The following is a 24,541-nucleotide window of genomic DNA, read 5'->3' as shown; positions in this document are numbered from 1 at the left end:
CGCGTGATGGGCCCATAAAATTGAGTAGTGTTTTTGCAAATGAGTGCATTTAACTGCTGATCGCGCGCGGTAAGGATTTGGTGGTCGGTTGTGGAAGCCCGTATAAGTGGTGACACTATTTTGCCCAATAGCAGCTGATGGGGCGGTAGTCAAATGGAGAGTGTCGCCAGATGATTCCATCCCAGATATATTGTGCGGCACAATACTGGAGAGACACCCGGAAATTGCATTATCCACCGGGCCGGGAAAAGCAATTCTGTTAATTGCAACTCTGGTGCGTTTGCTCTCATTGTTTGAATTGTGCGTTCTCGTGACATCGTCCTTCCTCGAATATGGCACAGACCATCTTTGATCTGCCAGATCCGCATTTCGTGACTTCAAAGCCGCATTTCATAGACACCAATTCCCCAACCAGTATCTCGTGATGGGTTGTGGATTTCTGCAAGGAGTTGCGACTTCTGAAAGTGAGCCTTCCTCACAGCTCGAGCATACGTATGTGGCGATGAAGTATACAGAACGTAGTTCGACGTTTACTTTCAATAACAATCGCACGGACTGCTCGCCGCGGTTCTGTGTTGTGTGGTAATGTCTCCTCTCGCTTATCTCTGCGGCTCCGGCTCGAGTTCTGTTAACGTTAGCGTGCGCTCTGATCTGACGCTTTGATTGAGGTATGTCACACCGCTCGAAAGGGCAGATGTGGAGCGCAGTGGTTCGTGGAGTGATCGACGCGTTTTATGGTGATCGTCATCGAAAAAGGCCCCCGGGTATTGATGTGTGCCATACGGCCACATTCCATCGAGAAAGATTGGAAAAAGTGAGCGTGTTCATTATGCGTGTCTACACCTAGAAGCTGAATGTTAAAATCTAAACAATATTTATTTGCTCACTGCGAGTGGTTTGATCTACGTTTAATAAAAGCTTCACACTGAACTCTCAGTCAGCTGAGAGGCGTCCAGTATTTCATAGAATTGATCTAGATACGCTTCCAACAGTTTCGGTTTCGCACAAACGAGATGTGCGCTTATGAGACTCGGGCATTACAAATGAAATAGCTAGTAGCTGTTAGTAGCACTCCGCGTTGTTTTGGTGGCCTGACGCGAAAGGGGCATGCATGTGCGCTCTCTAGCTGTGTGATATCTCCTGGAGCGGACCGGGACAGAATACGGCACCCACTAGATGTTTTACGGGCTCGGGAATCTAAGTGTGGTCGCACTACTGTGGCTGCGTGTTACCGTGTATGTTTACATTACAGTGTACCGCCGATGAAGCTGCCGCACACTGGTTTCCGCCTTCCACCCCACCCGGCCTCCATATTATAGGGGTCTCGCGTGAGCGAAGAATCCGTTGTTCCTTGCAACGTTCAAAGAAATACGCTGATGATAGCTGTTCAATGTGTGAGTCTTTCATCGGCGATGCCCTCAACCGAGTTGTTGTTTAGTAAACGACTTTAATTCATCTCGCGTGGTTCCTCTCTGGTAAAATGCCTTTTGATGTAGATTTGTTCTCGCTCCGCTTGATGAAGGGTTCGATGTCTGATTCAGTTTCTAATATTGCAGATTCGGCATTCTGGGTTATCCATTTTGAAGTTTCTAAATCCCAAGGCTGGCATTTTACAGTTTTTGAATATATCTGTCAAACCAATCTTTATTGGGGGCTACGCAAATAATCGTGTTTATGCTGGCGAGCCAGAAACTTTGGAGCATTTGAAAAATAACATTCGCCAACTTATGGCCGATTTCACGCATAATAATGGCAAAGTAAAAAGAATATGACAAAAAAAATTAAATACCTTATTTTTTATGCGTTTTTTTAAGTTTCTTTTTTGAAAATACACAATAAATAAACCTGTATTTTTGATTAATTTATCTCTAGCCTTAAAGAGTCCTAAATGATGTAGATTGTGGAGTCTATTACCTCGGGCTTTATGTTTATGCTCGTGGGGAACTGTTCTGCGAGTTGCAATGATTGATGTTTTATTGTTTTTCCTCTCTTTCTCTCTCCCTTATATCGTGTCGTTCCTTCTAGCAACAAAAATTCCTCAAGCGACCCGCCGACGACATCGACTCCGCCTCCGATTCCTATGAGCCACCGGTGAAGCTACAGCACAACGGGTCCGAGAATCTCACCAAATTCTCCGTCGAGATCGTACAGCAGCTGGAGTTTACGACGTCGGCCGCCAACTCGCAACCGCAGCAGATCAGCACGAACGTCACGGTCAAGGCCCTGACCAATGCGTCCGTCAAGAGCGAGGGATCAACCGGAGGCCCGGGCGGTATCGGAGGAACCGGAGGCGGTGGCGGTAATGGTATGCCGGGTCAGCAGCAACAGCAGCAGCAGCAGCAGCAGCAACAACAACCGAACAGCAATCCAACACCCTCCCCGCACATGCACGACCTCGGCAACATTGTCGACTTCAAGCAGGAGCCGGAGAATGAGTTCGCTGACCTGTCGGCCGCTCTGGAGAAGGATGCGGCGGCCAACGGGCACTTCCCGGGCCTGTCGGACTTCATCGGGGACGATACGAACGATGAAAACGACACATTCAAGGATCTCATCTCGGATCTCTCCGATTTCCATTCCGATTTTCTCGACTTTGAGGAGAAACCGCAGCCGCCGATGCAACAGCAGCAGCAGCAGCCACAAGCGCAACAACAGCAGCAACAGCCATCACAGCAACATGCGCAGATGCAACACCAGCAGCAGCACCACCAGCAGCACCAGCAGCAACAGCATCAGCAGCATATGCAATCCCAGCAGCAAGCCCAACAGCAGCAGCAGCATATCCAGCAGCAGCAACAGCAGCATCAGCATCATATGCAACAACAACCACCCCACCATCCACTGCAACATCAGCAGATGCACCATCAGCACTCGCAGCAGCAGCATGCGCAGCAAGCGCAACAGCAACATCCGTCGCACCCGGGGCCAGGCTCTCAAATACCACCGAACATGCAGCAACACCATCGACCACTGTCACAGCAGCAACAGCTTCAGCAACACCTGCAACAACAGCTGCAACAGCACCAGCAGATCGAAGTGAAGCAGGAAAACTGCATCAAGCAGGAGCATCCGAGCCCGGGGCTGCTGGACAATATGGGCATCAAACGTGCCGGTTCCTTAACGCCGCAACAGCAGCAACAGCAGCAGCAACAGTACGGCAATGCATTTGGTGGTGATGGAATGAGTGGTCCGGGCGGTGGACCGATCGCCAAGCAGCGACCGGGTGCCGGGTATGGCACTCCGCAGGCCAACGGTCCCATGTCGGAACTGTCGCCCGCCGCCCAAACGCTCAAGCACATGGCCGAACAGCACCAGCACAAGAACGCGCTCAACATGGGCTTCCCGCGAGGCGGTCCACAGGGCGGCGGCCCGCAGGGTCAACAGCGGCCCCCATACGGCGGCGAGTTCGGTCAGTTCGCGGGCAACGAGTTTATGAACCCGGCCCTGGCCGGATCCGGTGGCCCGGGCGGCAATCCCGGTCCACTAGGGCCAGCGACGGGTGCGTTGGGTCCCGGGGGTGCCCCGGGAGTAGGACCCGGCGCGGGTACGGGTGGTCCCGGTGGCCAGTTCCACAAGGGCGCTGTGCCACCGTTCCCGGGCGCCGACCTGATCAAGCAGGAGCTCTTTGCGTCGCAACAGGATTACGATCTCAAACCCGCGCTCAACCGACTGCAGCCACCGATGGGACCGAACGGCGCCGGCGGACCGAAGATGGGCCCGGGAGGGGGCTTCGTGAAGACGCCGAATCCCCAGCAACAACAGCAATCCTCGCAGCAACAGCAGCAACAATACTCACCGTACGGTTCGCCTGGCGGCCTACCGAACCATGGCGGAAGTCCTGGGCCAGGTTTTATGCCCGGAGCTCGTGGCGGTGGCGGCCCTGGCCCGGGCCCTGGATCGAACCAGGGACCGAACGGTGGCATCGGCGGTGGTGCAGGCTCCGGTGGCGTTCCCGGTGGCGGTCCTGGTGGCGGAGGTGGTGGTGGCGGCGGAGGAGGTCCTGGTAGCGGCGGCGGTAACAGTGGGCCAAATGCGGCCGGCGGCCCTGGCGGTAACGGTGGTCCCAACAGCGGTGGCGGCGGAGGCGGCGGTATGCCTCCGCGGGGTGGCGGAGGTGGCAATGGGCCAATGCCGGGCGGACCGAACTCGACGATGCTGCAGATGAAGCAAACGCAACAGTTACACATTAGTCAGCAGGGTCCGGGCGGTCATGGCATTCAGGTAAGGGTTCTCGATATACTTTACTTACACGACTTTGATTTTATTATATAATTTTAAACTTTAAGAGCCTGCCGAACGGAGAACGTTCGCGTTCAGTCGCTGAGTCTTCTGAGCGCTTCGGTCTAAATCTTACCGCTGCTCAAAGCATGTACCATACGGTAGTCCAATTAGCGTTTGGATTGGATTTGGTCTGGGAATTGTAAACATTTAGTAAAGACTTTGTTATTTACGAAATGGGACGCTATGCGCTTGCAGAAAATTGGAAAATATTAAAAACTTATTTCCAAAGTGGTGAGTCTTGAACTCTACGAAATTTGAAAAGCACATTTCCACCTCGGTGGTTACCAGGTCTAGATATGTGAAACCGGATTGTGTAAACAGATGGCTCTAGCTGTCAATTTGTTCCTCCTAATTATGCATTATTTGACACATTAGTTTGTTTTGACATAAGGCAAATGATTTCATGTCGAAAAACAAGTTCATTTAGTTTGCAACTTATCTTTGAAGAGGTTAGACCATGTCGACTTTTGTGCCTCAAAATGACGTTTTGCGGTGATCATTGCTTTTCTGCTACCTGATGAAGAAAACTGCTACAGAATCGCATCAAATGCTTGTCGAAGCTTACGGCGATCATGCTTTTGGAAGATCGCAGTGCTTTAAGCGGTTTAAAAAAATTAAACATGGCGATTTTGACGATTTTGAACGAACAAAGAGCGTCGGAGGACTCCAAAAAAGTTCAAGGACGCTGAATTACAAGAACTTTTGGACGAAAATGACACGCAAACGCAACAACAACTCGTGGATCAGCTAAATGTGTCCCAATACACCACACCCCTATGTTTTAAGGCCGTGGGAAAGATCCAGAATATTGGAAAATGGGTGCCACATTAACTGAACGATTGACAGCAGGAACACCGAAAACCCAAATGTAAAATTCTGCTCGCCAGCCAAAAAAGTAAGTTATTTCTTCATCGAATCGAGATTGGAGATGGAAAGGGGATTCATTTTGAAAATTCTACAAGAAAATTTTTTGCACATGTCGTGCAAGGGAAGCCAATGCACGCCCACAACGAGTGACTGTTTCGTGTGGATTTTGGTCTGGCGGGCCATCATCGGCCCTCGAAAAAGGAGCTGTTGGATTGTTGACTGATTGGTCATTCGACGGACTTGAAGCTGAAAACTTAGACGACATTTGGACCACAATCGATATTTTGCGCCCCGGAATCTTCGGAATCCAAAAACCAGCCTAGACTCCACCCCATTAGTTGAAAGACGCTGAACTATTGCTACCCCGAAGTAACCGTGAACCGTGTTGACACGTGGTGGCGATCGTGGATATAGCGAGCTGTGTTGCTGTTGTGAACACCTCGAGAATGGCGTCTACTACACAGGCGACGCAAGCGTTTCAAATAGACCTTGTAATGAGTTTATTTGTCATTCAAGCGCTCTGCGAGCGCCTATTGTTTCTTCACTGGCGCGCTGTGCTGGGCCACGTTTTTAAGCGTTTTGTTTACGCTACTCTCTTGCACACCGATCTCTCCGTGGTGTGGTGGTGGACGGTGCACACGAAACCTTGAAGTCCTTCGATGGCAGGCGACTGTAGCACTGTAACCCCGTGTGCCTCGAAGTCTCGAAGCTGCCCGGCGGCGTCTGTCTTTGCCGGTGTGAAGTGTGACATACGCACGCGGCACGTCACAATCGGGAAGTCGTGGCGTCTCTCTCACGTCTCTCTCGGTACCTCGTAGGCCTCGGGCCTCCAGGCGTCGGGCTGCTGCTGAGTGCACACTAATGTGCACTTGCAAAAGCGCGAGTTACTCACCGCCAGATCACAGCCGCGCGCTAATTTGCATTAATTATTCCAGAAACAAATCAATCCAATCGACCGTCGTCGTCGGGTCGGGGCTGCCATTGCGCGGTCTCGCTCTCGGACACTAGACCTGGTGGAGGAGCTGTGTGCCGTTGGCTGGCTGAACGTCTACAGCGCTCCTCCGATGGTCTGTTGTTGTTTGTGCGTTCAGCGAAATTCAGGCCGGCTCAGAAGCGCATCGCGTCTGTGTTGTTTTTTGTGCTCTCGCACTGCACTTCTGCACGTGTACCGTTCAGATGGCTGACGAAATCTTACGTATTGACTTACTCGGAAACTCGGTCTGGCGCGCATGTGCATGTGGTAATGTGGCAGATGAATGTTCCGGGCGCTGGGCTGACGAAGTACGGCAGTGTTTGATCGTTTCCGAAGAACGAACGATACATGTCTTATTTGTGAAAGTCATTCTCCGACAGTCTACATCTGCATCACGCCGGTGATTAGATCATTGGAGTGCTACCACTTTTTGCACGTTGTAGAGAGTATCCTCAGCTATATTAAGGGTTTTCTGTATTTGTGCGGATGCGCTAGAATAGCTTTGTTGTAATAGGCAATTCTAGGTATTTTCGATGAATAAGGCACGATGGTTAGCGAATACTGATAGCTGATAGTATTGACTGGTGCGTACTTAATATGATTGTTAATTACGTCAAATAATCTATGTCGTAAGGTTATTTGAATTTGGTTATTTTTTTCGAAATATACCGACCGACTGAACTGGCAGAGGAACTCCATGTTGCGTTCCAGTTTGTAGAGCTTCTCTATTGCAATGTGTGTAGAGTACCAAGCTGTTCAATAAGTTTTGATCTTCAATAACAGAGGTCGCTGCTGCTAACCTGATTTTTGTTGTTACAGTATTGAGACCATTTAGTATCGACGTGTCAAAGTATTTTTTACAATGGAAAAAATCAAGTATCACGCAGTGAGTGAATTTTAATTTTTTGAAGAATTAAAAGCCAAGGAAATTTTTGAACGAATGTTGAAAGTGTATAAGGACTCTTTGCCTTCAACCAGTACAGTAACAAAATGGGTTGTGGAACTTAAACGTGGTCGTACAAGCCTTGAAGATGATCCTTGTAAAGAAGTCAAATCGTAGGAAAAATACATTGGAAAATCGTCACAGTGTATTGATGTTCAAGGAAACCATACTGAATAGTAAAGTGTTTTTCAAATCATAAAATTGTGTCTGTCTGATCGAAGCTCAAAACTTTTTGAACAACCCTCGAGTATCTCGAGGTGTGATGATCCTCCCCAATTGACCAAAACCACTCCGCTAGTGCGCAAACAAATATCGCAAACTTTCGCAGAAATTATGCTTTTCGAAAGACAAACCGAGAGCTGTGCTGTAAATTGTCGTTGGGGCTTAGATGGATCGAAAAATTTGCAAACGAAACGAAATTTTCAGCCGAGGCGAACTGCTGGTGTGAGCCCCAATCCGATCCATTCCGATGGCGATTGGGTTTTTGGCACATTTGTGCAGATAATCCCTAGCGGAGAGCGCGCGTACGAAGGAACTTCCATCTGGCCGTCCCTTTCGCTCGGCGTTTTTCTGTCGCTTTACCACCGAGACTGGCTGGATATTTCGACCTCGAAGCTGTGAGCTCACGGTTCCTTCTGCGAACGGCTGCGTGCTGCTGCTGCTGCTGCTCCTCGAGCCACAGATTGTCGAGGGCGCACGGCACCATAAATCGCAAAACTGATCATGTTTCCGGGAGAGTTTAATGGGTTTTGCGAGACCCTTATATTTCATGTTTATTACCAGCAGGAATACCGCTCTACTCCTTGCGCAGCTTCTGCTCTGCGTGTGGTCGTGCACGACGCGATGTGTAGGCATTCGCAGCCACACCAATACTGTGCCAGGCTTGGCCTGACTGTGGCTTGGTGGCCTGGTTTGGTGCACTTGTTCTTCACCAAGTGCTGCTGGTACGACACACTCTACCACACGCACGGTGAAAGGAGAGACGACTCGACGGCGATATCATCATGGCACTGGTAATGACTATAACGATGGCTATGCTGATGACGCTAATGATGTTACGAATGCCACCGGCGCGCGATGATGACGGTGGTTTGGATACTTTTCGCCCTCGCCGAACGACTCTGTCTGCTCGAAGAAGTGTGTATCGTCGGTATCGATCCTTTTCTTGCATTTCATTGGGTTAAAAAGATTAACTACCGAAATCATGTGTATAATTAACTAGTAAAAATACGAACATTCCGATGGTTCCATCAACGGATTCTTTTACTAAACAATAATTTACCTTTGAAAATAATTTTAGGTAATATTTTAATTCGTTTCCTTATCCACGGACTAGCCAACCTAAATTACGATCATGTCACAACGTGAATATAGACGATGGCACAGAAAACAAACGTTCAGTCTGTGAGTAGTGATTTCATACTGCGGTATGCGAAGGTCACAGAGCACTGGGATTAATCTTTCTTGCTTTGTAATGACTCGTGTGTCACTCGTAAGGTGCATGTTCATTGAAGTAGACACACATTGGCCTCACTGTCGTCTACGAGGCACTAGGTTTGTGTGCGAAAGAGAATCATATGAACCGCGCAGAGTCTCTGTTAATCTGTTTTGACTTTTGTTGAGCTGATGATACGTTGAATTATACGTTTAAGTTGGGAACGGTTTCGATATTTTTACGATAAGAAAACGACCAAACACGCTCACTTTAAGCGGCACCATGCGCCTCCATTGGACACTGTTGGAATTTCAAAGACGGAAATCAAAAGTCATATTAAGCTTAAAGCTTGTTCAAAAACATCCTTTTAGCAACATTCTTTATCGTCAATAAAAACGTGCATTTCTGGCGTTATGATTTGCATTGATTATTGCTTTTTGCTTTTGAAGGATAGGTTTTTTGGGAATTGAAAGTTTTATTTTTCCCCGTTGAAAAACGTTGGATTTTTTGTTCAAAATTCTAGTAGAACAAGAAAAAAGTTTCAGAATGTGGGCTTGTAAATAAACCACAATAGGAAACGGTTTCTCGTATCCGAGAATTTCGGGCCCAAAAACCCGCGGATTCACTGCGTGAGAATATTTTAACGAGACTGTGGCGCAGGTTGTGTACCAAGAAGTGCTACCAGGAGTTTTTGTTGCGAATTCGGAAATTCCAATTTCTCTGGAATGAGGCGATTCAAGTTTGGACGTCTCACAACCTGAGAAATGGAACATAATTTTATAGCTTCACCTGGTTCGGGCTTTTTTTTGTACACTAATTTATTTCGTGTAGTCCCAGTTGCGTCCGGACGGACCGCCTACAATTGTCGGAAGGATCGGCAATTTGCTCTTTAACATCGCACAAAGAAGAATTCGAGGCACTCGTTTGTCCGTTTTATGAAGAAGAATAGAACTAAGCACAGGACTTAATCAACGTGTATCGCTGAACTTCATCGCGGTACGTTGCGAAAATATAGATTTCATTAAATGAAAAGCAATCTCCGGTCACGTTATGGTCACGTGGCAGGTAAAGTGAAATTCATGTCGCATGGAGTTTTTGCCCTTTGCTGTTTTAGTGCAAAATCGTCGTAACCTGTATTGTATCTTGCGCATCGCCGTAAAACAATCGAACTAAGCTATCTCGTTGCGTTGGGTCAATCCTCATAAGATCGCGAATATTTCGATTCTTACAGAAGGTGGGTCTTCCTGCTCAATTCCACTTGCGATAGAATTTTCTTATGCATTTTCCCGTCTAAGAGACGACGTTCTAATGCACGAAAATCATTTCTTTTTGTATTTTCTCATAGAAACTTTGCTTACGAACCCACTTGTTCTTGTATTCCGAGCTTTCGGAACTCATCGATTTAAGCTCGGGTCTGCTCGACGTCATAAAATTGTATTGTCATCAGCTAAGTTTGAAATAGAAAGCAAATAGAAACGAAAGTAAACAACAGCATGATTGTGATGCCAAGCAGCAACAGCAGCAGAGCTTGGCAGATAAATCGATATTTACTAACTCATGCAGCAACATTATCAGAACCGCGTGCGGGGGCGACCGGCAAGTCCGTGAATGGGAGTTCGTGTAACGGTGGAGGCGGCGGCGGCGGCGGTGGCGGTGGTGGTTTTTTGGGGAAAAGGTCGAGAAGGAAGTTGATGTAGCTACTTTTTTTTGCACTACACCGAAACAGATGCGATATAAATCATTCTTTATCGAACGCGTAAAGGTTATTCGTTGGCGTGCGTTGGTGACATTTTTTGCACGGAGATCAACAAAATACGTAAATTGGATCAATTGCCTGCTGGTGGTAGGCGCTTCTGCTTCGTTCTTTCTTATCGTTTCTACATAGAAAATATTTATTTACTTGGCCCAATAACTAAATGTAAATGTGTCATACATAGCAAAGTACATCATATCAAAATAGTGATGAAAATGATTATCCAGATTCAACCTATAACTAGTTGGCCAAATGAACTATGAAAATGAATGTTTGCTTTTGTTCCGTTTTCGGTTACGCACGCCATATTGCTAGTTAAAGTTAGTATTAGCGCGGCGAGAGTAAATAATACAATTAATTAGGAGTGATTAATGTGTCCTTTTCATACCCCCGAGGTGAGGATGTTATGGTGCTGAGTGTTATGACAGCTTGTGTCCTACACAAATTTGTGGCCACGCCACGTGTTGGTGAAAACATGGGCCTTGCTCTGGTTGATGCTTAGCCCACATTCGTTAGTTCGCAAAATGAGTGACTTTGACTAGGATTTGTTCTTTAGAGCAAGTGGTTTATCGTTTCACAGGATCTGAGAAGGAGCCGGGATTAAATTATCAATCAATCTTTCGAATTTTAGTCGACTTCCACTAGGACGATTTGCAAACTAGTGTAATAAACTGACCCACAATTACCTTACCTTTTTGTTTTGGTTCAAATGAAAAGCACTAACGATACTGACATAGCTTACCTTGCAATATTTCATACTTCCAGGTTTTAGGAGCTGTAATTTTGTAGGTGGCTTTTATGTTAAAATTTAATCACCACAACCAGCTTCAGATGTCGACTATTGCCACCTGCATATATTCTCGTACAAGTACACAGTACATACAGCAGTGCCTCGTGCAAATGCGCCAGGTAGCAAGGGTGTGTTATGACTTTAATTAAAAGTTTGCCGATTATTGAAAGAGGAGCTGGTGACGTGAGCAGTCTTGATTTGAAGGTGACGAGCCCGGGAGCAATTTTGGACAAATTTTATGTCCAATTCTCCTGTCGGTGATTTTTAGACGAAGCACCTCGGTGCTCTCGGACATCCCACACTTTCGTTGGACACTCGGCTGTTGGTGAGTCGAACTCCGGTGAGAAGTTTTACGATCTTCCGCTCCGCCATCTCTTCTGAGACGTCATTAATCATTCAGGGCGCGCACGCTACATACGGCGAGTTCGACGAGTGTCCGTTCGGGTTGCTCCGCAGGATAGCTGCTGCTGGCGCAACTCGAGTTGCGCGCTGAGTGTGCATATCGCAGGGCGGTAACAACCTTTTGTCCTATTGGCAACCACCGTCCCCACACCGGTTGCCACGGCACTCGAACTCGCGCCGTAGTCGTTAATTCGCTGACGCTGGCAGTAATCCTTCCGTTCTTTACGATTATTAGTCTCGAAATGATTGAAGTTTGCCAAAGTAAATTCAATTTTTGCTCTTTCGCCGAACGAGGACCGGTCATATGTGTGTTTCGGGGTCTTTGAGGTATCGATGGATGTACTCAGTGATTCGTATGAGCTCCATGTGCAGTTTGATAAGTTACTTTCTGCTATCTGATGATAAGCAGCAAACGCAATTCTAACATAGTTTGATTCCGTTTAATTCATATTCCCAACTTACTCGATACTATAATTCTGTTTTTAATCACATTCCAGGTAAGCACGAATTGCGAAACGACCATTGCCCGTCAGTCGAAAAGGAACAACAAAACGGTGCATACGGTAAGCTCCACTGATATAGTTATGCCTTATTTTTTGCTTTTTGTTTTGTATATTTAGAGTAGTTGTATGCCAAAAGATGTTTCATATAGAATATGTATAAAAAGCAGCTCTAGTTCTGATATTCCTCCCATTGGATCTGCCTCTTTCGGAGAATTGTTAAAGCAGCAGCAACCATTTGGGCCATTTATTGCTTTGGCCATTTGGCAGTCGACCAAAGCTTTCGCACGATTTCGCTGGCAAGCTTTTGTCCAAACTTCCTGAAATATATGGAATGTGTGTGTGTGTGTGTGTGCAATATTGTGCCGCAGCCGCAGCAAGCACACATATACCAGCGCAGACACACTCCTTTGATCCAGGTTTCGGTACATCAACGGAAGGATTGTCGGAACGGAAACGGAAGCCGCCAACACCAAAGCGCGCGCGCCTCGGCGATCGATACGCAAATACGAGATTGATGCTTCCCGTTCGTGGCGGGGACACGTGTGTTAAAGAATCAGCGGTGCATCCGGTGCTGTGCCAAAACACACGCCCGATGGGGTGCAATTATGACACTTTTCGACACAGTGGTCTGGTGAAAGGACCGCGCGCGGGAGGATCATGAAAAATTCATTAGATTATGTTCCTCTAAAGCTTGGCCTCTAAAAGGGCGCACGATACAATTTCGGCCCCTTTTTTTGCTCTCGCTCTGCCTTCCGGCGTCACAATTGATAGTGTGTGTGTTGCATTGAACCCCTGGCCCAGGTTCCGTCGCGCCGATTCTCGAAATGAAGTTCCGCAATAGTGCGATGCGGTTATTGTGGTGGAGCACAGCGTGGGGCACCATTTTGGCTAGATTCCATCGGCCCAAAGACAAGGCACCCAGGTCCAGATTGTTAACGCAATTAGTGTAGAAATGCATATTTGATTGGATATCTAACCACCGTTGCAACGAGCAAGCGGATCATCACCGGAATTCTCGTAGTTCTCGAGCAATCGAAGCGATAGCGTTAGTCCTTAAATATATTTCAGTAAGACAAACGAAAAAATATATCGATTGCAACTTAAACACAATGGTCCCTGTTTGGCACACGGGTCATTAGAAGTCTGTCCACGCAACCGTAGTTGAGCAGGGCACAATAAGAACGGCGATAGCACTTCTCGCGTCGCCTATAATTCCCCATTTTCTTTGTGGAGTGCACAGGACTGCATCAGCTTGTGTTGCACGTGGAAGGCCAAACGGTAGAAGAAGCGGTTCTCTGCCTCCTCGCAGTAAGACTTCGCAGAGGCGACCAAAGGAGTGTCATAAAGCTACCCCGGCTGGTGGTTAACAATCAATCGTGACAAGTTCCAGTGGAGTGGTTTTAACGTTTGAAATGGCGTGGCCTACGAGAGACGGTGTAACTGGAGCACACCCAGACCCCACCGTGCCACAACTCCCTACATAACCAGCACCACCCAACCAGGAGCTCTAGTTATTACTGTCGAAAAACGAAAGGATGCGACACCCGTCCATCGTATCGTGCTGGTGCAGCAACACGTTGATGGACAAGTTACTTCGTGGTTGTTCATTTGTTTATTCTTTGTAAACCACCACACGACCAACCACCAATTTCGATTCGATTCGTCACCTGCTAGGGGCTACTCTAAGAACCGGCCCCAAAATGCTAGTCGTTTTCTGGGGGAAATCGATTCAAACCAGGAAACCCGAGAGCCCATTCTGAGGTACTTCCGCTACTTGGAGAGTGTCATTTATCCATGGAAAGACTCGCATAGTTTTCAACCACATCACACCATCATCAGCACAGCGCTCTGCCCGAGGTCGAGCAGCGGCACGCACCGCCCTGGACATGATTCTAAATACTCGAAAACGTCATCGGCAGAGGGCAGCGGCAGCAGCAGCGTATACGGGGCGCACTCACGGCTCACAGCATAACGAATCGTGCTGTCAGAAAATGTAATGAAGCTGAATTAATGATTATGCAATCATTGCCAACGACAGCCAGCCGTGCTCCGTAACGGCGATGTATGTGCTGCACACGACGGCGCGGGCCGCCATGTAGCAGCGTGTGGACGTGCCGGCGGCCGGTCGGGGTATAGTTTGCAGTATGTTTAATAAACGGGCGAAACGGTTAGTTCCGTCGGACCACCGAAAATGGACTTGGTCTTTACGGCGGTTGCTTTACGGCTTGCCAAGGTTTGCTGGGAAGACTTGCCCGGGCCCACACAACAATGAGGAGAAAATGCTTCCGAAAAAATAATCAATTAAACCCCCAAAAGCCAGAAGAGAGCCCGCATGGATAATATGGCCAATTTGTATGTTTCATCCACGAGCGCACAGCAAGCTTCAGGAAGCACCGGGGAGAAGCCCCACCATCATCCCCTGGCGCGGCACACTCTCGAGTGTAACGAGCCGGTCACGTAAGGGGTCGGCACCCATTTACCTATCGCCCAAGAGTGAAGCTTTTAAACCATTTGCCTTAATGAAGTTGATATCCAAGAGTGATGGGTGTGAATCTAAAACCGACCGAAACCGACCGACCGACTACAGGGGCTGGCCACTATCGCAACCGTTAGAGTCTCTCTCGGTCTACATCTGGTCTGTGGCTTACTCCTTCGCTCGCTGTACGTCCATTTAGCACGGCACGGCGTCGCCGCCGCCATCACCGCACGCAACAACCCCTCCGAAAGGGTCCGCCCGGACACGGAACCCCTGGCGGACCACAGGGTTTGCTGCTGCGCAACTGCGCCCTGCGAGAAATGACCATCATTGCCATGAATTTGACATAATTTGTTTGTTGAACGACGTTTAAAAATAGTGAGCGTGTGCGTGGTGGTGGAGCGACCTTCGGATTCTTCGGGAACCTTTTCGGAACGTTTCGGATGTCCTATGGCCAGAACCCTGGGGCTGGGGAATGTTCTGGACCACGGCCACCGGTAAGACGTCTGACCTGACACTATTCTGTGTTCCATTCCGGCCCTGTTCTCCCGGTTAGATTGGAAATCAATGAGTGTACCTCGGTTGGTCACAACATTGGGAAGATGTTTCGTCGGCAATATTGCCTTCGATTCCCAGAAACGGAATGCACGCGAGCCCCGTACGTAAGGTCACTTTGCTAAAATGTAAAACCATCAATCCAGGAACCATGGGTCTTGGTTGAAGCAACTGACTACTGACACTTTATTGGTGCGAGTTAAGTGCGAGTCGCGTGCAAGAGACCAGTAAAAGCAGCTAATGTATAGGCTTCCGCGGTGTGATGGAAATATAGGACAAACGTTGTTGCTGCTCGGCCGCGGAAATGAACTTACTACCAATCGTAACATCCTTGGGGATCGGTTTGTCATTAGCGCGCTTCACCTGCCTAAGATTGCCACCGTTGTCCCCAACCGGTGGTTGGCTGGCCAGCAACAACTTCTTGGCGGCCGCAATCGATTTCTCTTTCAGTGCGAATTTGCCAACCATTTTCTCCGTCCCGCCGGCCGGTGCCACTTGAACGATGTTAGCCTGCTCGGCTCGGGTTTGCTTGCGCCGGTAGTAGAGCACCTCCACGAGCAGCGTAATCATCGCCAGGGCTAGCCCGACCAGGGTGGCGATGAAAACGCCACCCAAACTCTCGAGCGTGATGCCCTCGCTGTCGTCCGTGTTCGGGCACTGGCCGCGGGCCGAGTTGTTCCAGTACTTCGGGGCGAGCAGCTCGAAGAAGCGATCACTCTGCAGCTGCAGTATGTAGTAGCTCAGTTCGTCCTGCAACTGGCTGCCCTGCTGCACGGCCACGGCGTACGGCTGCTCGGCAAACACCTCGCCCACCTCGGTCAGGTTGCAGTCGCGCGAAATTTCGTACCGTATCTCGGCCGAATCGTGGATGAACGCAAAGTCCGCCTCGAGGTGCGCGTTGACGCGCCGGAAGCCGTCTTCGGCCGTAGCCACCGGGTCGGCCGACTCGATGGCGGTCAGTATGTTGATGTACTGCTCCCGGACCGGGTAGTCCCAGACGCGGTACTGGGCCTGATCGTTGCCACTGGCCAGCGTCAGGTTGCGCCACATCTGGTACAGCACGTCCTCCGCGTTCTTCATGTTGCGAAAGTAATCGTGCGTGTCGGAGCGGTTCACGACCGTGTACTTGATGCGGCTCTGGCGCGACAGCTGCTCCAGCGACTGGACCGGCGTCTGCATGCGCTCCACCGTCAGAAATGCGGCCAGATTGGCGGTGAACGTGGCCAGCATCAGCACCACAAACAGCCAGTAGGCCGCGACCAGGGTCCGGCCGGACAGCGCCTTCGGAGCCTCGCCGCCGCCCTGCGGCGTGAACGAGGTGAGCGCAAACCAGAAGCTCTCCTTCAGCGTGAAGTCCCTGGAACGTAGGGCCCTGTGAGTGATCCCCTCTGTATGGTATCTCCCGATCCCCCGACCCGTCACTTACCGGCACTCGTACGGGTAGGCGTCCTTGTTGTTCTTGGCGCTGTACGGAGAGAATCGATCCAGCAGCGACAGCATCACCGCGGTTGCTACGATCGCCAGCAGGATGCTCATCCAGACCTCGAGCCGCAGCACGGTCATGAACTTGAACAGCGACGTCTCGCGGACCGGCTTGCGCATCACGATCAGTATGCCGGTCTGTTCGAAGTACGGTGCCACGAAGTCGATCACCTCCTCGCGCTCGGCCGTCATCTTGAGCGCGGTGATGGCAAAGTCTATATCGCCGCTCACCAAGTCTCCGACCAGTCCGTCCCACCGCCCGTCGGTAGCGTTACGCGCCCCGAACGTGCCATCGCGCGGTGACACGAGATCGTAGTCAAAGTTCATCACCACCGACAGCTGGTGGATGAAATCGATGCAGTAACCCTCCCAGATCGGCTCGCCGGTGTCCGGATCAAGAAGCAGGTCGCCCGTCGTCGGGTGACGCTTGCGGTAGGCCCACGGTACGGCTTCAGCGGTCCCGACGCGAAAAAAGCGCTTACTCCGCGGAATCCTACTCCCTTGCGCCGCCGTCACCAGTCGCACTTCACCCCGGGTGAGACTTCCGATCGGTTCGTCGGGCACCCGGGACAGATTGCGTGCCGTGGCCGGGCTAACGATCGAGAAGTTCAGATTCGGCCGAATCAGGCCACCCGGACCGGGAGCGATCCAGAACTGTGGCATCGTGGCCAGCTGCTGGAACAGTGGCCTCAGGTCGATCTCCGGCGCCGGACTGGTGTCATCCACGGACGAACAGTTGACCGCACGCACCAGCGGTAGCTGCGTCTCGACTGACCATCGCAACACCACCTCGAGCACGTTGTCCAGATGGGCCAGTATCGGGTCGAAACGTGCCGGGCAGTCACAATTGGACCCGGTCCGGTGCTGCAGCAGCGTACAGCAAGTGCTGGTATCGAGCAGCAATCGGTTCATCTCGCCGCAGCACCCCGAGTGGCCCGCTGCCCCACCGTCGAGTGTGGGCGCTGGCAAATCCGTGTACAGTAGATTCCACTTTTCCGGCTTGCGCACCAGCCCACCGGCCACTGCCCGGTCGAGCAGCGCGCCCATTTGGGCCACCGGGGCGATTACGGCATAAAACGTCGGATACGGTCGAATCGCCCGGATACGCTCGGCCGTTTGGCCGTCCAGGCGATCGAAAACAATCGCCCGCAGGGCGGAATCCGTTATGAGGAAGTATATCGCTGCGGCGGCCTCGCGCGCGCTCGGCAGAATGTAGACCACATCGGTCCCGGAGCGTGCCAGCAAGAAGTTCTCCATCAGCTTCACGTACGTCTGCACGGACAGATCGACGTGCAGGTACGGGATGCCGTAGCGGGCGGCCGCCTCGGCCACGTACCGGGCCTCGATCCACGTCACGTCCAGCAGCAACGAGACGCCGCCGCCCCTGTACAGCGCACCGCAAACTGTGCGGTGGCCATATTTTAATCAGCAAAACACAGATAATAATCACAGCCATGGGTCGGGTCCAAACACACACAGCATGCTACACTTACACTGCTCATCGTCGGCGAATTGAGCCCGATCCCGGTCGTACTCGATGTAGTAGTCCTCCACGCTGACGCTGATGCCCTGCAATTTGTCCGTCGCCCGAGCGAGAGCGCTCGACACGAGCGACGGAACCTCGGGGTGCTCTTTTTCGTGCACAATCACTGGCGACGGAAGGGAAACGACTGTGTTGATCAAAAATCATCCGATACCAGGCTCTGTGTGTGCGATGCTTACCGATTCCGATTAAAATTTTGCCATCCGCGTCGTAGCTGGTGTTGGTGGCCAGTCCAGCCCCGACACAGGTGACTACGAGAAGAATAGGCCACATTCTGACTCGGACTGCGAGTTACGTCCGGCTTGAGCGAGTGCCAAACAGAGAATGTTCTGATTGAACCCTAAATTCTGATTGAATACCAAATTGGACTCCCGTCCCCCGTACCGTATTGGACGATAATTTCTCCAATTCTGGTTCGAGACACAAACCTACCAATTGGGGAAATACTTTGACAAGCGGTGGCGGCCACTACTGGTCTACTGGAATCGGATACCATTTGACGGAAATTACCATTTATTATCGATATTACACCAGTGTCTCGAATACCTCACGTGCCGCTCTTCAGGATCGCCGTCGTTCGTGCTCGCTTCGCCTTCAGCTTGCATTATTAAGTCACGACAAATTGCGGACCGCGCAATCACTTCTGGAACACTACTCCCCGGTCACAGCACAGTTTCATTTGCGACCCGCTAATAGTACACCGTACTGTCGACTTCAAGGCAGCTTTCCAGAAAACGCCAAACCCTTACCGATCCATAATGGACCATAGGCCGGCAGACACAATCGTAACCGGTGCCCAGCGCGTACCGTAGAACGATAATTGAAAGCAGAATGCCTAAGCATATGATAGGTCGATAGGAGCGTACGGTCTGAAATCTGTCGAGCAGAGTCGGGGAAACAAATACGGGGTCACGAATGGAAAACCCCCGGAACCAGCGCGCCACTTACACTTGAGACTGTTTCCGTTTTCTTGGGCCACTCTCGGGATCGCCCTCGTCCTTCGGCGGTGGTGCACATTTCGATCGAACCCGATTGAGCTGACCGGCAATGGTTTGCCTCAAATTTGCGTTTATCCGCCGGACTTCGATTAACTCTTCGCCTTCACAGGGATCTACGTACGCCAAGGATAATTGCAGAATTTCCAACGATTCCGTCATGCTTCTAGATTTTGATTCCTAGCGTCCACGGCTACCGCCAAATGTCATTTCAATCGCCTCGGGTCGGGTTGCTATGATATGTTTTAAAACCAAAGGCGTTGCTAGCGCTCCAGTCGAATCAGGTGATTACTTTGATCCATTGCGCTTGAATTCAAAATACAGTTCCGTGAATTATCATACGAAATGAAAATGAAGATTTGGGCAAATTGTTCGTTGTCCGCAAAAGAAGTACCGTAAATATTAAACCATCGCAAACAACAAACTGGTTATATAAGCGCCACATTTCGTAACGAGCGAACGACCAAGCTGCCAGAATTTCGTGCCCGAAACTGACTGAAATGTGTTAATGCCCATGGGGCGAAACACATGTCTGTAACAAACGAGAATGCTTCCCCACGCCGTGTCGTGGATTATTTCACACCTTTGCAAATGCGCCAAAAATTAACAATCGTGAGACGGAAAGAGACAGACAGCATCATCAACCGAGATTGGCGGCGTCTTGCATCATATGCGTTTTTACCAGTTAAACCGAAAGTATCCGTTCCGTGACTAGGAGCTTTCGCCGAGAAGGCGATAGAAAGCTCCCTGGGAGTCGCGGATTGCGAAGCTTGCTGTGGGAAACGTTCACAATCTGCCGTAAGCTTCGGGTAAACGAAACGATGAAGTAATGTGCCCAATAATGTAGTAATGTAGTGACTCCAGTTGACTGTTAGAAATAGAAAACACAGCACATATCCGTCTTTTGGGGGCGCATCTAAAGATTCTTGCATTCATATGCCACCATTAGATTCGAACTCGGGGTTTCCGCACACAAACCATTCGTGCCGGCCACCGTTCCATCAGAGCGTCCGGTTTGGTGGAGTTTATTCTTCAACCAGTCTACTCACCACGAAAGTTGTGCATCATTGTGGAATCGAGTTGTGCCATCCGCCCTTGACGGTGTGCGCCACGCATGCAGTGGTGGTGGTAGTGTACGGACAGCAAGAAACTACCACGAGCTTACGGTATCACCGTAAAGCGGCCAGAGCCAGCCAACAATCCGACTACTGCGACGATGAAGATTTCATTGGCCGACGAATTCTGCAGAGAGCGAGAGGCGGCGGTGGGCGGCAGGCTTTGGGGGGGGTTAGAGCTTCGGCCTTTTTTCAACGGTAGGCTGCTCCCGCCCAAGGGGGTGGTTTGGTTTGGCGGAGAGCACGAGGGCGCGCGCGCGCGCACGCGGAGGTGTAAACGGAAAAAGGCTGCACAAAGCACAAACATAATGGCAAATGACCCAAATTAAAGTTTTGTGCTTGTGCCGTGCCGTCGTCGTCTTCGGCCGCCGCCGCCGCCGCGAGGGGACACCCGGCGTCGTGGCGTGCTGCGGTTGTATGCTCTCCCCCCAGGGCCCTCCAGCTCCCTCCAGCTTGGAGGAAGCGCAGCGCATTGAAAGTCGATTTTACCCCGTCATATTTGATGCGCGCGAGCGTTCCGTCCCCCGTATTATGTCGGTTCGTGTTTGCTGTGTGCCCTCTACCGGCTTCTCTCTCTCTCCAAACGACGACAACCATCGGCAACTGGGAGAGCTGTATGTACCCCCGTGGCCTAGACACCCTAGACAAGCATAAGTCTCTTGGGCACTTGGGCAGCAGCTCTACTACGCCGCGTGAAGGTGGAGCTTTTTGCACGACTCCTCGGGTCTCTTTGGTTACAAATTCAATTTTTATTGTTAATCACTGATGGTCGCCTGTTAATTTTCTTCACTTTGTGATGCACCATGACCAGACACTGCGCGATTGTCGCATATTCAGCAGCATCTAAAGTTATGGATGTTAAATTTATGTATTTTACAATATCACGAATATTTTACATCTTGAGTTTATATCCTTGAGGTTGAGCATCAGAACCAATTTTGTTTGGAACTGTCAATCCTGACCATAGGTTAATGGTAAGATTGACTCGAGGATGTTATGGCTCTCTGCATTTGTGAAGAGTTTCCTTGTTTGAGGATTTCCTGCCAACGTACATATTGTTGAACGATAATCAGACGTAGCAGATGCACAATATTTTACTACTATTGTGTACATAAACGGAAACGAACCGCGCGCGTATTGCAGCCACAGTTCACTTACACCGGACGAAGGATAAGAAGAAGCGCAGGTTGTATGGGTTGTGTGTGATGCGGCACAATTCCGGGCACAAAGTGTGATGGGGAGATGGGGTTTTCAGCAGGCAGCAATATGGTGCATACTATTTCGCCGTATCAATAATTCAGCACGCTTACCGGTTTGAAATGAACAGTTTCCATTAGCTTTCGCCGGTTTTAGAGGCGAGCGCGCGCGCGCGCGTAATGTAACGATGCCGATGGCTGCGGAGGAAGGCCACAGCTTTGCTGACACCTTTCTGTCGCGCCGATGGTTCGCGGATCCGCCACCGTAGCCGTCGACAACGCCGGAAACGCCGCCACACAAAGCAAGCATCGTACATTAGACGAGAGAGAAGCCACTGGCCGATAAAACCGAACGACCGTTAGGGCGTGTTAGGGTTGGGGGCCGCGTACACAGACAGGGCACAATTTGCCGTGTTTAGAATCTGCGTCTAATTTAGATAGGTGTTACGTGATTTCAGCAAATCTCTCTGGCGCGATTCGCGTTAATTCGTGCCGCTTGCGTAACGCACCCGGACGGACGAACCTAACTGCCGAGCGCTTTGCTGTGCAAGTAAACCGAGCTAGTCCGACCGATCTCGACAGCAAACCAACCCCCCTTGACTACTACTGCCACCGATGCACATTGTCGTTTCCGGTCAAATGGCCACGGCGCGTTGGAACGGGCGCGGGTCAAAAGTCGGAGTATTAAATGCAATTATGTCGTCAATAAATTGAGCATATTTAATTCTGGTTCCGATGCCTGGCCCGGCAGCAGCAGCAGCATCCATCCGTGTGGACCGCTACCATCATAAGCGTAACCGGAAATGGAGCTGGCCAGAGGGAAGCGTTTTATTGGCATACAGTGCAGCCGGGGGGAGAGGATTCGGAAATGCAAGGAAACAGGCCGTTGCCGGTTCTCGGGTACACCGTGGTCTCTGGTATATAAATGTGCCACAGTTCTTTGGCCACAATCCGTCTGGTCTGTTCTGTGATGTGGGCTAATTTTTTTCGAAAACTGTAAGCTTGCAACACTCTTTGTTGTCAGCCTTGGTGAAATGTAATGTCGTCCTAGTTTTCAGTTTGTCGAAGACCCATTTAGCCAACATTTCACCGGTTCCATGTTCATTTTCGAAGAAAAATGGACTGATGATGGGCTGCCAGACCAAAATCCGCACCAAACAGTCATCCATTTTGGGTGCATCGGCTTCTCTTGCACGACGTGTGGATTTTCCGACAATTCGACCGATTAACATAACCACCGAGGTGGAAATTAGCTTAGATGAAACATTTTGAAAATTCCGTACAGTTTGATTTGAAGGCTCATCACTTTGGAAATAAGTTTTTAATATTTCCAAATTTTCTGCCAGCGTATAGCTTCCATTTCGTAAATGTCAAAGGTTTTACAAAATGTTCACAATTTTCAGAATGAAGATTGACGTTTTAAAAGTCAAGTAATCGGTAGTTTAAAATCCAAAAACTAGATGGACTGCAGTAAGAGTCTTAATGAACATGAGTATAGTTTATCGTTCAAACGTCTTTTGTTTGTGTTACTAACGTTAGTATAGACAGCAAATGGCCCTATAGCTTGGCACACAGTGGTCTAATAAATTACATCATCTCTCTTTCTCTACGTACAATGCTAGGTTTCCGCCGGACAACATGTACATCTCAGTGGAGACCTCAAATCGGGCGTCTCAGTGGCAGCACAGCAAGGGGTGTTCTTCAGTCAACAGCAGCAGGCCGCTCAGCAGCAACAGCAGCAACAACACCAGCAACAGTCACAAAACCAGCAACATCAGCAACACCAGCAGCAGCACGCACAACACCAACAGCAGCAGCACCAACAGCACCAGCAGCATCAACAGCACCAGCAACATCAGCAGCACCAGCAGCACCAACAACACCAGCAACACCAGCAACATCAGCAACATCCCCAGCACGCGCAACACCAGGGACATCCGCAACACCAGCAACAGCATCAACCGCATCACCAGCAGCAGCATCAGCAACAGGGCGGACCGAAGCAACAACAACAATCGCAACTGAACGCGAAGCAGGGCGGTGGCGTTGGACCCGGCATTCCGGTTGGTGGCATGGTCGGTGGCGGCGGACCGAACAACGGCGGCGGCAATGGCCCCGGTGGTGGCCAAACGACAATTTCGAATGGCCCCGGACATGGCGGTGGCCCGAACGGAGGAAGTGCACCCGGTCCGGGTGGTGGTGGTGGTGGTGGTGGTGGTGCCGGCAGCGGCGCCGGAGGAGGTGGCCACGGGCCGAACCAAAATCATCAACCAAATCAAGTACCGAACTCACAAGGTAAGCCACACGAGGAACCGGGGCAGGCGCAGGAGAAAAAGGCAGGGTGCTAGTAGAGAGAGACAGGGGAGAGAAAGGGAGAGAGAAAGTAGAATTGTGGTTTGAGGATGTGCGTGCTCCGGCGGCGGCGGTCCCAGGCGATGGCGTCGCACGCGCCCCATCAACGGGATCCAGCTCATTATTCGGTTGTCCAAATTTGTTATCATCCCATCCCAAGCCCTCCCGAACCATCCCACCGACCGCTTAATCCGAGAACCAGGAACCACGAAACCATTTCATTCCGGAGTCCGTCCGGCGTCCGTGGCTCTCACAAAGGGAAAAGTAGCACTCAGCGAGTGAGCGACAGTTAGTTCCCCGACGACGAAACCCGACAGTAACTGCGCATGGTCCGCGCTGTACCCGATTCCCGGTTTCCGATCGATTGCCAGCCGAATCGGATGTCCGTGCGTGTGTGTGTGTGTGTGTGTGCACGCCCGGTTGTGGACTCTGACAGGGGAAATATGAATTTAGTTGGACAGTTTGGCCGCTTTCGGCGCGTTTCGTCGGTTTTCCCTCGGCTCGGCGGTGGAGGAAAATAGACTTGAGAAATGATTGTGTCACGAAGCTCAACCCGGCGGTGGCGGGGCCGGTGTGCGAGTGTACTCCCGTATGCAGGGAGCGCACACCGCACGGCACTGGTTCGGAACATCTCTCGGACCATCGCCACCATCAGGCGATTTGCTTTTAGGTTAATAGATTTTCTTCGTCCTCGTCGTCGCCCTCGCTCGGCACGCGCGGCACTCTCGGTTGGGATCCTTGGGTTGGCCCGTCTCACATGTGTGTGGTAGTGGCGCACTTTGATTCATCCATTCTGCCGTGGCTCCTGCTGGACTTGGGTAGCGACCCCCACAAAAATATGTCCTCGATTTTCGGTCCTCCAATGCGTTTGGGTGGTGCC

At 50.4% G+C, this 24,541-nt stretch overlaps 2 protein-coding genes across 2 annotated transcripts in view; both read left to right on the top strand.

Annotated features, from left to right (window-relative positions):
- LOC128267336 (neurogenic protein mastermind) overlaps positions 1 to 24,541 on the top strand; it is a 76,398-nt gene that overhangs the window by 49,256 nt on the left and 2,601 nt on the right. Inside the window, exons 2-5 of the mRNA XM_053004148.1 lie at positions 2,026 to 4,221; positions 11,942 to 12,007; positions 22,932 to 23,502; positions 23,548 to 23,604. Of these exons, the coding sequence (XP_052860108.1) occupies positions 2,026 to 4,221; positions 11,942 to 12,007; positions 22,932 to 23,502; positions 23,548 to 23,604 (2,890 nt within the window). The remainder of the gene's footprint in view (positions 1 to 2,025; positions 4,222 to 11,941; positions 12,008 to 22,931; positions 23,503 to 23,547; positions 23,605 to 24,541) is intronic.
- Positions 16,507 to 16,776, top strand: LOC128267337 (uncharacterized). Its single transcript, XM_053004149.1, has one exon. It carries the CDS (start codon positions 16,507 to 16,509, stop codon positions 16,774 to 16,776), a length of 270 nt encoding a protein of 89 aa, XP_052860109.1.

The sequence above is a fragment of the Anopheles cruzii genome, chromosome 2 (assembly GCF_943734635.1).
Source record: "Anopheles cruzii chromosome 2, idAnoCruzAS_RS32_06, whole genome shotgun sequence".
Classification (NCBI taxonomy): domain Eukaryota; kingdom Metazoa; phylum Arthropoda; class Insecta; order Diptera; family Culicidae; genus Anopheles; species Anopheles cruzii.
Note: the sequence above shows the minus strand (reverse complement) of the source record. Positions and strands in the feature narration are given on the sequence as shown.